Raw genomic sequence first — 15,467 nt, 5'->3', positions numbered from 1 at the left:
ACTCTGTAGGAAGCTGGCTATCTATGTAGTGTAGAAATGTACGGGCACACCATTCATATAGTCCATTCAACCCTTGTTGGTTTGCAGGGCTTAAATTAATAATCCCAAATGCACTTTGTGTTAGTGTGGGTGAGCAGTTCAGGCTTATCAGAGGGTAGTGTTAAGCATTTGTTGAACACAGTCAATAAATGAGAACCACACTGAAGAAGAAAATCAAGATCAATTTAGAAAAATAAAAAAAGATTTTTATATTAATTTAGGCACCAAGATCTTCAAGATCGAGTGATTACTTTTTGAGGTAGCGATTTTTAAAGGTACAGTAAATACAGCTGTCAGATTTGAGGCATTAGCCCTGAATGAGCTAACGTTATCCTTTAGGCAAAACATGCAATGCATGGGGTCTCTTGCAAACGACTTACCGGACTCTTCATCTGGACTTAAGGTAAGTAGGGTCCAAAAAGGTCCAACAAAGCACCAGCAGTTCATGTTTACCTGCCTTGGTGTGTCTCGGTGCAGAGGGACTTCAGCTGTGGTAGTCTTGATCGCTACACATTGAAGTCAATGGGAAAAGTACCTGTAGGAAAAACGCTGCAAGTGGGGACCAGTCTGGCACAACCCATGGTGGGGGCATAGGCTTTTGAGGGTCTCAAGACCACAGAGACACCGTCTGTTTCAATGGACTCTGGCTGGGGGGAGAGGGGGGCTCTGCTGCATAGGTGTTTTGTTAGGAGGGTCAGCAAGCTTGAGGCTCTCACAGTTCTGAAGTACCTACAGAAGAGAGTAAAGAAACACAGCAAGATGACTTCTGGTGTGGAGCTGGCCGTTCTCGAAGTCCCACGTCGTGTAGGTAGGTTTTGGCAGTGGTAGTGTTCAAACTGAAGACAAACAAGCCTTGATACTTGCATCTGGCAGTGGTACCCCGGCTATTGGTGCAGCGAGGCTCTGGGCAGGCTCAGCATCTCGAAGACTGGGTAGCTTGACAGGGTTGCACTCTCAGATACTTGGGATCCTCCTCCTGGCAAATGGCTCCCTCGGCGGACCTGATGGGCAGCAAAAACGAGGAACAAGCAAGTCTTGGTTGGTGCCTGTGGGTGCAGGGAAGTGGCTTTTCCGCTCCAAGGGAGATGCTGACTGATTGTCAAAGTGCTTGCAGGCCTCAGAGGCATTGGGAGGGAGGCACAGTTGTGGGACGAGTCGGGTCCTTGCAATTGTCAGGACAGGAGCAGCTAGGCAGGGTTTAGTGCCAAAGTCCACCCACAGCTATTCCACAGTTCTTGCGCTAGTCGGCTCTTCTTTGTCCTTCTTCCTGTAGCAAGACAAATTTAAGTTCCTAGTGTGAGGAGGCCACCTAAATACTGAATCTAGGGACGTTATGGGGAGTGAAGGGTAATAGCCAATGAGCTACTTACCCCTGGGTTTACTACACCCCCAGATGACCACTTCCTCTGGAGAGTGCCTATAACCCTGTCCCAGAGTTCCTAATTCCACTAAAAACAAGATGGTGGAACCCTTCCTTCGAGGAGCACATCAGGCAGCCCACCTTAGGGGTGTAAGTATCCTGGAGTTTGCAACACGCCTGTTGCATAGCCAATTTCCCACTTGTCCTGTTTTCCAAATGGGCCTTAGGGCAGGGGTTGGCATTCCCCAGGTCTGTGGGAAACCAGAGTCTTATATCAAAGGGTAGCAGAGGCTTTGAAGCCTCTAGTCCGGATATGCTGATCTACTAGCCATCCTCCTGGATGAGGTGATAACACCTTTGTAGAAAACTGGACTTCTTTGCAGATGTCCCCCCACTTTTTGTCCCCAGTAGAACTACTAGATGCTGGTTTTCGACTCTGACAGTGCACACATGCCTCCTAACTAAACCTCTGTGCCAGTGCTCTTTCCCTAAAACAAGACATTGCCGCATTGAAACTCAATTGGCATGGACTTTAACACCTCCTGTAAGTCTAGTAAATGGTACCCCTGATACCTATAGCATGGGTACTAAAGAGGGTCCCTAAGCGCTGCAGTGTGTCTTATGCCACCCTAAGGGACTCATACACAAATTACACACACTACCATCATAGGCTGCGTGACATGGTGCAGCCCATGTTTGAAAGCATGACATGGCCCAGCTTTCTCCAAACCTGGAGAATGGCACCCCCTGCCCTGAAGCCCATTTAGCACCAGGACAGATGGGACATTAAAAAGACAGGAGGCATGTTACATTTTCAACAGTCACTCCTAGGGTGGGCTACCTGAAGTGAACACAAAAAGGAGAATTCCACCATCTTGTGTGTGGTGAAATTAGGAACTCTGGGACAGGGTTATGCCCAAGTGGTCAAATAAGCAGTGTAGTGACCCCAGAGGTAAGTAGCCCGTTGGCTACTACATTACACTCCTTGTAACTTCCCAAATTTTGTATTTTGGTGGCCCCTTGACACAAGGAAAACAGTTCAAGTCAAGAGGTTGACTACTGAGAACCGAGGAAGAAAGAAAAAGGACCAAGAAAGGGAGAACTGAAGACCTGCACCAAAGACTGGCGCCAAAACCTGCCAGGCTGCTTGCACTTTGACAGTCGCAGATATTTACACTTCTAGCAAAATAATCTCTTACAAGAAATTATTATAGATAGATAGATAGATAGATAGATAGATATAATTGCATTGAAGAGTGTTCTCTGACAAATCACAATTTATAATATAACTTGTTTCTGATCACTTGTGAAAATTACAAGCCCTTCCGATGCCACTTAAAGAGCTGGACAACCTTACCAAGCCCTTGGAGGACTGCCCTGCGCCTCAACAACCAGAAAAGATCTACTTGGAGCAGAGGAGCTGCTTCCCTGCATATGCAGACACTTCTCACAAAGTCTGGTACTCTGCCCCGTTGGCCATTGGGCCCAACGAGGGAACACACCAGGAGAAGATTGTTTGGAGCTTCACCGAAGTCCTGAGATGCTGAGCGGGTTATCGGACCCCTTGCAGCAATCAAGGCTTGTTGGTGGTCCAATCCGGACAGACCTACCGTCCGGGGACATCTGGATTCGAAAGTAGCCCTGCTGTCCTGTTTTCAGCTCTTCACCAGGTCAACAATAGGAGTGAACCTCTTACTGCCGCGAACCGACACCAAAAATCGCCTCTGAACCCGGGACCTTAAGTCTTAATCCAAGTAATGCAGTGGTGCCATTGAAGTCTAGAGACCCGCTAGAGCAGAGCCCCCCTTGGGTTTGGCCGGATTGATCCCACAGTCCCTTCTGCAGCCTGTAACACTCCGAGCCCAACACTAGATGGCAGAATATGCATAGCACGTGAGCTCACACTACAACAAAAGAGCATTTGGGGTTATTACTCATAGCCTTTACTAACAAAGGTCATCTGTACTAACTGCATAGTGTGCCCCTACATTGGCACACTACATAGATAACCAGTTTCCTACAACCCTCCTCCAGAGCAGGCATTGTTTCTGGCATCTAAGAGCGCAGCCTCTCACCTTCTGGTGGTCAGAAAGTTGTCTGTGGTGGCAGACTGGTACCAGTCAACCAGCACACTAGAAGACTAGTAAGTTTCAGGGGGCACCATTAAGGTGCCTCCTTGGTGCATGTCATAATAAATCCAATACTGGCATCAGTATGGATTTATTAAGACAAAGTGTTTGAAACTAAACACCATAGGATTCAATGAAGCCATTATGTATTTGGGTAACTCGTAATGATGAGTGCTCAGTGCATACCTTAAGATGGCTTCCCTGTTCTCTTGAATATAGAATTATACATCACAGGGGCATACCTGCTCATGCATATATGCCCTTACATGTTTTATAATGCACACTGCCTCAGGGCTCTTAAGACCTGCTGTGGGGTGACTTACATATAAGGCATGCAGTGTATTTGGGCATTACACATATAGGGTGTGTTCAATGTTGTAAATTCTGATTGATTTAAACCATTTCATGCATTCTACGATGGCAGTCTACTTGTGTTTTAGTGTGGGTCCTTTAAGGTGGCATAAAACATGCTGCAGCCCATGGGGACCCTCTTTAGTACTCATGCCCTAGCTACCAGGGGTGCCATCTACTAGGGACTTATGGGGTGCTGAAGTCCTTACCAATTGGGTTACAATTGAGTATTTCATTTTTAGGGGAAAGAACGCTGGCACTGGAGCCTGGTTAGTAGGCTTCAGTGCACTGCAAGAGTCCAGAACCAGCATCCAGTAGTTCAATGGAGGCAAAAAGTGCGACATCTGCGAAGATAAGTCCAGTTTCCTACACACGTCACAGTCAATACCACACCACAACCAATATCACCTACACCAAAACCCTCCTCAATGCCATCAGCATTCTAGCCAACAGCAATACAGCACCTCCACTACGAATATGCGCACCACTAAAACCATCCCCAATACCATTACTAATATTGTAACTGGATCCGGTACCTGTACCACCACCAAAATACCACTAACAATCTCACCAATCCTACACTACCATCACCATTGCTGCCACTAGCACCATCATCAGCAGAGCCATATGGCCACCAATACTGCACACAACTCGAAAAGCACCTTTTTTGTTGCATTCAGCTATTTATCTCATGCATGTGTTAACACAGAAAGCAACACTTGTTAGTGCCACGTGTACTTACCAATACAGCAGCACTGCTTATACCACACACAGCCACTCCTACCTACACTAACACCAGTTCCTCCACTACCACTATTCCCACAAGCAGTGGCACCCTTAGGACCAGCGCTATCACAACAGTACCCTGCAATACCACAACCACCGGCACCACCATCATTACCACAACAGTGCTAACACCATGTCCACTAATAGAAATACCTATGCCAATACCACCACCACGGATGCCATTGCCAATACCACAAGCACCACCTAAACAATGCCATTATCAGACAGTAGCACCATTAATCCAACCCTACCACCTTCCAGTGATGTCCCACATCACCAATATCAAACCCACCAATACTAACTACACCAGTACCTATATATCCCTTACCACTACCAATTTCAACTCTGCCAATAGCAGTAACACCACTGCCAATGCCACACACCACCACTACCTCAATACCTTCTCCAGAATCACCACTAATATCACAGCAATACCACCAACACCAATGTCGGCACCTCCAATTGCATGCTGCCACCACTAACACCAGTACCAATAACCCACACCACCAGTACCACAACACCATTTTCACTCGAGAAATGCCAAACCACAAATGTGAAATACATCAATACCGTCCTCATCAGCACCACCACTACCACCAAGAACTCACCACAACAGCTATAGATGCCACCATGGTAATTGATACCAGCACTACCAGTGGCATCACCACAATAACAATATCACCCATCCCATACTAACACCTCAGCCATACCACCAATAGTAACACCACCAATACTCCATACAACAGAATCATCACACTTCTGCAGCATTCATTTCAGCACCAAAAGCACTGTTACTGCCAAATGCAATATTAATACCATGACGTATTCCACCGCCACAATACTAGCCCCACACCACTAACAAAAATCAAACAACCATCCATAACACTACTAATGCAATCTACTCTGCTGCCAATTCCTTTACAATCACCAATATCACCAGCATTAACACCAGTACAACCATCACAAAACCACAAGTACCACTTCGTTAGCACAGACGCCACCAATACCTTTGACACAAGTATCTCACCACTGCCAATTCCACCACTAGCAGTATCACTAATACTCACACACATTACCAGTATAACCACTGATGTCACCACAAACAGTACTAATACCACAACCACCAGTTTCATCTAGACCAATAAAGCCATAAAAACGCAACCACCTATACAAATCCTCTAGTAACACATTGGATGCCATCACCAACACAGCAGAAGCACAACCAATACAACCAGTCCCACATTACTAGAGCACCAACAGTGTCTGCATTAAAGCCTCCACCAATATCAATAAACCCAGTACTACCAGAAGTTGTACCACCACAATACCAGATTTACCAACAACTAATGCCACCATAGTTACCAATACCACAGCTCCAGAAATGCCTCCAATTCCATCATCACGAATAACAGTACTACCTCGACTAATGGTACCACCAATAGCACCCTCTCCAATCCCACACTGCCACCATCCATACTCCAGTACCAATAAAACCAATACCATTAAGACCAATAACACACCACCATCTCCAACCATACCTCCTTCACTAATGGTACTGCTGCTACCAGTATCACCTTACCACCAATACCACCTCCATCAGCACCCATTCCCCACCAAACCAATACCTCAAACACCAATAGACATCGACCATACTTCCAGCAATCACCCCAAAACCAATACCACACCACCCATACCATCACCAATTTCATAACCACAATACCAATATCACCAGTGCCTCAGTCCCATACGACCACCACCCCAGTACCTCACACCACCATCATTACACAACCCTATATCAATAAAACAAATACATCCACCAATATCCCCATCAGTTGCACACTACTATCAATACCGCCACCGTTAATACCACTATTTCCACTGGTACCACCATTGTCAATGTCTTCACTACCAGGATCACAGATTTCACCACCGCAATACCAATATCACCACTAATACCACTCCTGTACCCCACCACCATTACTGCCTACATAACACACTGCTATCGGTGCCAGATAAACCAATAACTTCAATACCGCCTCCATTACAACTAACACCAGTATCACTAATAATAACTTCGATACCACCATACTTGTCAATACCACCACAAATGGTTACCACCGATATCAGTAATACAAACAGTTTGACTTCCAATACTGCTATCATCACTACCACAAAGTATCGCGCTGGGTGTGTTCCTAGCACCTGAAAATCACACTGGGGGATGGGAATTATAATTCGCCAATTTAACATTGGTGAGACGCGCTCGAAAAGAAACTCCGCCATGCAGCGTTCTGTGTAATTTGGTTGGAACTCTACATTACATGTGTAACGCGGAGTGGCCAAGACTCTGCAAACTCTGCTAGCGGAGCTTATCGCCCACCCTTACTAATTACAAATAACAAGTTTTGTTGATTACCTTAATAAATGTACTGTTTATCTGCCTATCTTGTTTAATTTAATTTGTTGTCTGATGCAATGTACGAACAGAGATTCATATTGTGAGGGGGGCCAGACAAAACGCATTTGGTCCCAATTCTATGAATTCATGAATGTATTTTCTTCTTCCTACAGCTCTGGGACTTACTATACAAGCTGCGCTTTGTCCTTACCTATATTGCACCCTGGCAAATCACCTGGGGTTCAGCATTTCATGCCTTCGCTCAGCCTTTTGCTGTCCCTCGTATCCTTTTGTGTTAGTTTTCAGCACATGTGACATTGTTTTATTTTCCTTGGTATTGTCACCTCCTGGGAAGAGGGAGCTGAAGGTGTGGTTTGCATAAGTAATGGGTGTGGGGTTAGGGGACTGTTTTGAAACTTATGGAGGGTGTAGATACTAAGTAATCATCACAAATACAATAAATGTTGATCTTGCATTAGAGGATGAGGATTTTGCAGCATTAATGATTAGGACTGTGAATCATGGACGTGCTCACCATATCTTCTGTTCTCACTATAAGAACACTTAGTAAGGCAGTGCGAAGTTTGTAAGTAATAGTTCAAACAAGGTAAAACCCTAAATGACAGCATGAATGAAGAGTCACTACACCCACATTCCTTCCTAAGACACTGCTTCCAATGGAACATATCCGGGACATGCAGGTAGCTGTGGCATGGCCTTGACAAATCCACTCCTCTCATCCCTGACTAGAGTTTTGGCTGGTAACAAGAGGCACAGACTTCCCTGCGACTAGTTGAACATATAGGCAGGGCAGATGAGGGACCCTAGATGGGACGGCACTGCCTTAGAAGAAATAGAGGATGGAGAGAGAAGAGGATGAAAGAGCGGGAGATGACCAATGAAGGAGACAAAAAAAACAGGAGCAAAGAAAAGAATGGGAGCACAATAGACAGCACAAGCAAGAACGCAAATGAAGCAGCATATTAGAGTGTAGAGAATGGCTGAAGAGTGGGGTGCCTGTAGTAGGATTAGAGGCACAGATTGGAAGAATTGCTGTACTTAAAAAAACAGTGCGATGGGTCGCATTACAGAAAGCAGAGATGAGAAAAAAGGAAGTCAGGAGTATGACAAACATTTTTGCGTAAGAAAAATCATATCCTCAAATTGCATTCTAGTGCAGGATTAATGCACACTAGAAAATGTGTGGTTTAGATATGTATGAGATTTTATTACTGGTGGACAGTGAGAAGAGCTTGTATTTGCAGGAAGTTTGAATCATCTGCACTGGTGGCCATCACAAGGAGCTTGGATTGTTGAGAACTGTGAGGAGCTACCAGTGGGGACAGTGTATGGAGGGTGCTGTACCAAGGAGTGTCAGATTCTTATACTGTTAGGCGTTGTGAAGAGATGTCACTGTTGGGCCATGCGACAAATGCTTTGCTGTCAGTGAGGATCTGGCATTCGTGGCCAGTATGAGTAGTTTACACTGATGTAAATGAGTTTGTCCCGGCAGTCTCAGTTTTGCACCAGGTTCATTCAAATGCTGTGTTGTAAAGCACTGAATGATTAGAAGACAACGAAAACTGAAGTCTGTCTTAGCCTTTTAGGGAAGCTTTAAGTTATTTTTATGTTTTTGTTCTTAGTCTTTAGCCTTCTGGCAGAGAAATAAATAACTTGCTGTTCCCACATCCATTTGGTTGCTTCTTTAGCCTCAGTGGTTTAACTGCTAAAAACTAGGCAGCTCTACTATTTTGCTTATGAGTGTAACAAAAGGGGCATAAGCAGATGGCCATTACAAACAGAAATACAAATCGGAAGGGCAGTAGTACATCACGTTTCCACAATAGTGAATGAGGACATTGCATGACAAAACATCTGCTTATCAACAAATTGGTAGGCATGGCAAAGCCGAGTATCCACATCAGTGATTTTGGGATGAAGGCCCATCATCAGCACCATCTTGCAGTCCCAGTCCATAGTTGTCGATAAATTTTTATGTTCATTCTTGTACACGTTTGTGGAAAGTAAACAACCTTTGCAGTCCCTTTCCTGAAAAGTTTATACTACTATTTTTTTTTTTTTTCGTTTTTGTGAAGCACTGAATGGAATGGCTCTTAAATTGCTATGCATCATGCAGCAGCTCACAACCATGTACATATAGTGCATTAGTTTTTCTGCCAGAGTCAAAATATGTGTACCATTGTAGTAGCAACACCTTATTTTCCACCCTCTGCTGCAAAAGACCTACAGCATCAAAACTATCGAGATGTGATATAAATACAAAGGAGAACTATTATTGGCAGTGCAAAGGTAGATTCCTTTGTTCAGCCTTTATGTGAAGAGTAGGCAATTACATTGGCAGTGTTTTGTGTATGACAGACCTTTTTACAACATTGTTTCTTTCTCGTTGGGGATTGTGGATTGTATTCCTTGACTTTTGCTCCCCATCAGACTCTGCCATGCTGTTTGTCCAGGCGGTGCTGTCCGCCCTCTTCTCCACCCCTCTGAACCCACTCCTGGGCAGTGCTGTGTTCATCACCTCATACGCCCGACCTGTCAAATTTTGGGAGCGAGACTACAAGTAAGTGTCCAATGCTGGACCGGCAGGTCCTGTATTTAGAGAGTGGGAGATGTTTTAGAAGACAGTTAATGTTGTAAAATAGACATCATCTGCCGGCTCATACTTGCTATCTGTCTACCAGCCAAAGGCCCACAGAGTTGCTTTGGTCCACTGTGGGTAATGGAGATTTTTTATCGAAATGTGGCTTCCTCAGATTTTGATTCCGTTCTTCATGTCTGTGGAATACTACTATTATGTTCTGAGAAAGAAACAAGGTAACACAGGTGGAGAGTTATACTATTAACCACAATGGAAGTCCAGAATGATCATGTACAAACACATTTGCTGAATCCACTCTTTAACCAGATCTGAATGTTTTTCCCTCCGGCAGCACTAAAAGGGTTGATCACTCCAACACTAGACTGGCTACTCAACTGGACCGTAACCCAGGTATGTTCTCCACTCTGCATAAGTGCCATGGCATATCCTCCCCCCCCCCCCCCCCCCCCCCCCCCCGGCTTTTTGTAGCATTCTTGAATCTCTTGTAAAACATGGACCATGGTTTAATCGCTCCCTGTGCATCAATGCAAATCTTACTACAGCAATGCAAAGTTGTGAAGATTTTCCCCTGCAAACGTCCTGGTTGCTTTTCAAAATTGTGCAAGCTCTGCAATGTTTGTGAAAGCTTAGAGGAAAAAAATCCAGCAAAAATATTTTGTGGAGGAAACAAATCTCAGCAAAAACCCTCCTTTATTGGGAGAGTTTGCTAGTATACAACTGTTTTTGGGGGTGGTGTGGACCTTCAGCTAAAGCTTTTTGAAAGAGAAATATTTGTGAAAGTCTTATGAAGTGTAAAGTTTATACATTTGGCAAAGCACTTAGGTGATTTAGACAATAATCAAATAAACATCTCTCATCTATGTCCAGTGATTTATTTGATATAGTTTAAGAATTTGTTACATTGCTTTCCCAAAGCATCAAGTAAATGTAAAAGCGAGCTGCAGGACAAGGTGGGTGTAAGAGCCTCATTAGACAAAACAACATTTGTAAAATTAGGTATTCTGTTTTTTGAAAGAGTAGCTAGTGCGGAGTAAGAATTTGAGGAAGGATTCCACAGGACCCAGTACCTTATTCAACGTGCAAAGAGGGAGATGATCAGTGAGCTGGACGACCAGTCGAATTAATGGAAGAAGTCCATATTGGTTGTGCTGTCTTGTGTGGTGGTGATGAGATCAGTCTGCTATTTAGGAACTTTGCCATGTATAGATTTGTGGATCAGAACTAGAATTGAAAGCACAAGCACATTTTCATGCAATTGCCACTCTGAAAGTTTGGAGTATATAAAGTATTTATATGATTGAGGAGGTAATTCCTTCAAGTGGGACATTACAGTAGTCCAGTTTAGGTGTAATTGAATCATTGTTGTAATGTCCTAATGTTATATTTATACTGATTGTATATGCTTAAGAGGGTGAAGTTGCTTGAGGATATATTTACATAGATGTAACACTGCATTGATAGTTGTTGGTATGTGGAGTGATGGACTCATTGAACCATCAAGGATGAAAATTCTAGCTTTTTGAGCTTGTGATATTTACATTCTAGTCTGATTACAAACTCCATAATTCTGTATCCTGAATAACCGCTGTACCACACCTAACATGGACAAGCATCCCAGCTTCCCTGTCACTGTGTTGACAAACCTTTCAGTAATGTTTCTTATATTCAGATATTTACCTGAGAATCCTATAAAGATCAACCAGCCCTTATTGTCTGCCTATCTTTGATTAAAGAGGTGCTGGTTTTGGCACCAAGTTGTAGAAAGACTGGTCTGTACTCTGGTGTGTTGTGTAGTGGCATCCGCAAGCCCTGAGTTAGTAGGTTCCAGTTCTGAAAATGCATTGTAGCTGAAGTGCATTGGCAAAGTAGCTTTTATGTTCCCAGTGTCTTGGAGACATTAACACACTGAAAACTAGGCCTGTGTTGCTTTGGAAAAGATGTGTAGAGGTTTAATTATTGAATTAGCAGCATATGCTCTTGGTCAAAAGTGACGTGGGTTGCAACAACTGTTTGCCTTATTAGTGCCATATAAACATGGGGCATTTTGTATCCTGTTTGGGGTGTTTTAACACTTTTAATTGGAAAGCACAAGCCTATCTGTTTAACAGTAAGGCAAATCGACAGCTGCTTGGATGCATTGTAACTGAAAAAGTGTGTTGCATGTCACATTTTGCCATTCTTGAGTTTTTCTTATCTACTTGAATAGATAGACAAATTTTGATTGCTTCATCCACATCACACACTACGTCCCCCTTTGTCAGAGTTAGTCTTGGATACAAAGTTTTGAATCCTTTGTTATAACAGTTAAATGTGCTCCACTTCTCTTCTTTAGTTAGGCTGTGATAATATTTGAACTTGAGTCTTTTTTAAAATAATAAGAAGATTTGAGTCTTGTTAATGCTTGACTAGGCAGGATGTATTTACATTTTGCCAGCAAACAAGGATAGGAGCAATTCCTGTTAAGTGTCCAAGCATTAAGGTTACATAGTAGATTCGGTCATAAAAGTTATTTACTAATTCTGCCAGTGGTTTCAGTGGAAGCCCTTCTTCCATGTTCATTTTCCTGATTTTCCTGGAAATTGTTCAGCAGCTTCTGGTGCTCTTTGAACATTTATCCTAGAATTTTATCTAAGCAAGTGTAATATGTAATGGCTTTTCAAGATTGCAGACTTTAACGATGACTGTTTTGACACAGCAGGATATAGTGCACGGTAATTCTAAAATGAAATGTTGAAACAGGCCTGTCCTTTCTGTTGAAGTTACCTTACAGGTTGCAAGTCTAAAGTTGTGGCTTACTAAGCTTGGCAGATAGTAATTGTTTAAAGTCTTGTTAACAGTTACATGTATCTTGCTGATATCCTGATCTAGCCACTTGAAATCCCAAAGAGAATGGTGCTCAATATACACATTTTTTTAATACCCCCAGGGTGTCCAAATCCATTATTGCTCTAGATGGTTTGATTATAGATTAAGGCCACTGTATAAAAAACATATAACCCCTGAGCCTCGTCCACCTATAGTAAGACATACAGAGAGACACACACCTCATCCATCATGTGTAATGTTATCTACCCTTTAAATTTAGCTTAGGTATTTCCATTCTTTTTTCTGGTCCATTTTCTGTAAACAATAGCCTTGAGTCCTTATTCCCTTTATTTTATGGTATGTTTGCTCAGCACAAGCATAATTTGCCTACATCTTGTATTTGGTCATTTAATATTACATTTTATTCTGTCTTCTGGTTTAATCCTTGAAACTGTCTTGGGTTTGGTGAGGGTAGACCAGACATGGATGTTTTGTCAAACCATTGCCTTCATCTGTTTTAATGGTTTTGAGCCCTTGCTTTGTCTTTAGACAATGTACTTCTGCATAAATCAATTTATAGCTTAGCAGGACAGGTTGACAGGAGAGGGGCAGTATGTAAGAGTTGTATGATGGTGATTTAGAAGTAGTAGGTGGTTACTTGGGGTTAGGGCATTAGTGTGGGCTGTTACTGCAAAATATGAGAACACACTAATACTTTGTCTTTCCATTTCACCTGCAGGTGCAGATGACAACAACCTGAACTCTATCTTCTATGAGCACTTGACACGATCTCTGCAGCACACACTTTGTGGGGATCTGCTCCTCGGGCGCTGGGGCAACTATGCAACTGGTGACTGTTTTATCTTGGCCTCTGATTACTTGAACGCCTTGGTACACATCATCGAGATAGGCAATGGGCTGGTCACGTTTCAGCTTCGTGGATTGGAATTCAGAGGTCAGACTCATTCCTTATTCTGAGAATTCTGTTATTGATGTAGCAGTATTGGGCTCTGATTATCCTTGCATCTTAATTGTTTGCCTCTGCTCCTGAATTCTCACATTTTCTTTTTGCACATTCCCCTGGTAGTGGGGAATGACTGACCTACTAGATTTTGGCCAGCTTTTAAGCAGTAAGCTTGCAACCCTGCAGACTCCACAGTCTGATCCTGCTTTGATGAACCTGTAAGCTCCTTACAGGGACCATGATATTGATCTGATATTGCTGCAGTAGTTTAAGAAATTGAGTTATTAGTTAACGGTGGAAAGTATCCACCTCCAATAATCACAGTCCTTGTCAGAGTCACCCACTTAAGTCAGCAAATAAATCTGAGGTCACTATGGTACAGTGCAGAAAGTCTTAACTTAGTAACAATGTGTAAAGTATTTATACACTAACAAAACAACAAGGCCAAAACACAGAACACCAAAATTCCCAAAACAAATTACAAACATAGTGTAAAATTAAATAATCAAAATGACAAAAATCCAATAAGGAGGAACAGGAAACATTAATTTTTAAAGTTTTATGTAAAAAATAATGCCAAAAAGAACAAAATGCCAATCATACTTGGTGTTCACAGTAGAGCAGGACCATGGTGCAACTGATGCTCACTGCAATGTAGCACAGGTCAGATACACCAACCAGGTTTTTACTTGGCGAAATATTTTACCTTCTGGCTTTAGTCCTTTAAGTACCAATCCATCACAGGGGTATACTTCTAAAGCCCACGAACCTTAGGAGAGTCATTTAGAGACTGACGTGTCATGCACAGTCCAGTCTGAATCCATTTGTCACTGATCAGCTGGGCGGTTGCAGGAAAGCCTAGTTGTAGCTTGCTTGGACAGAAAGTCATCCTTATGACCCTTTAAGTCCTCTCCTTTTTTCTGGGTACAACAGAAGGGAGTGTTTTAGGATGCCACGTTTATGCCTGTCACAAGCTAATGGGTGGGAATGACAACTGGGCGTGCCTTAACCAATGGTGTGAAGGTTTCAGGGGCTAACTCTACCCACTTTGGCCATTTTCATGATGGCAAACCTCTTCAGCCACACTAAACGTGGGCTCTGAGGGCTGAGAGTGTGTTTAGGCAGTGTTCTGTGGTAATCCTATTGTCTTCCTACATCTAACACTAAAATGCCGTTTGAGGCAGGTCCTGTACCTACAACAAACTCATAGTGAGACGTCTGGTAGAACAAGGCTGAGTTTTCCAACAAGACGGTGGATACACCGAATTGTTTTGGCATTTTGTCCTTGCCTTTTGAAGTGTGACCTAGGTGCTATATGTAAAACGCACGCAGATCTTTTGAGCAGGTTTAGGCACATTTAAGCAGGATTTGACACCAATACTAAAAGAGGCCCATTGTGTTTGGAACCTGCCTAGCTGGGAGGTGACAACACAGGAGCCAGACGTTGGTGTTAGCTACACCTGCTTGTGACAGGTACGACCTCTTTGAAGTTAATCAAGTCTTAATTTTATACTGAGATCGATTCTACCATTACACTGTATTTTGAATAACTATTAAGTCTTTGAAATGTTCGTAGCTGCTTCCAAGCTGAAATTAGTATTATTAAACGTGATAATGTAAGCCTGTTTTTTCTTATGGAACAGCCAGCATTGCCTCATTGAAATTAGTCTTTTGAATGTTTTTAACTGCATAGACCTATTTAACATTGAATTCCTACATGCCATACTTTTAAATATTATGCACCCTGCCTTCTGACCATATGATCTACTTAGTTGTGACTTATAAATATTTCAAAGGAAGGTGTTCACTTTGTCAGAAGGGGTTATTTTGATAGGTCAAATTTGCGGTTTTAAAACAGCAGCAGCTAGACCATTCGTGTTAGGCCTGCAGTCATGTTTGCATTATCACTTGAATGAATACCAAAATGGGGGCTGCAGTCCACAAGTGACATTTAACTTTCCGGTCTGGGGTGCACTTTGTACCATATTGTAGGGGCTTATAGGTAACCCATTACG

General features: G+C 43.0%; 1 protein-coding gene across 3 annotated transcripts in view; it reads left to right on the top strand.

The window, feature by feature from the left end:
- The window catches only part of PCNX3 (pecanex 3), a 707,803-nt gene that overhangs the window by 425,644 nt on the left and 266,692 nt on the right, over positions 1 to 15,467 (top strand). For all 3 annotated transcript variants that reach the window (XM_069207883.1, XM_069207884.1, XM_069207882.1), the window contains 4 exons: positions 7,237 to 7,345; positions 9,515 to 9,644; positions 10,015 to 10,073; positions 13,228 to 13,443. In XM_069207883.1, the coding sequence (XP_069063984.1) occupies positions 7,237 to 7,345; positions 9,515 to 9,644; positions 10,015 to 10,073; positions 13,228 to 13,443 (514 nt within the window). The remainder of the gene's footprint in view (positions 1 to 7,236; positions 7,346 to 9,514; positions 9,645 to 10,014; positions 10,074 to 13,227; positions 13,444 to 15,467) is intronic.

This window comes from Pleurodeles waltl, chromosome 9 (genome assembly GCF_031143425.1).
Source record: "Pleurodeles waltl isolate 20211129_DDA chromosome 9, aPleWal1.hap1.20221129, whole genome shotgun sequence".
In the NCBI taxonomy this organism is placed as follows: Eukaryota; Metazoa; Chordata; class Amphibia; order Caudata; family Salamandridae; genus Pleurodeles; species Pleurodeles waltl.
Note: the sequence above shows the minus strand (reverse complement) of the source record. Positions and strands in the feature narration are given on the sequence as shown.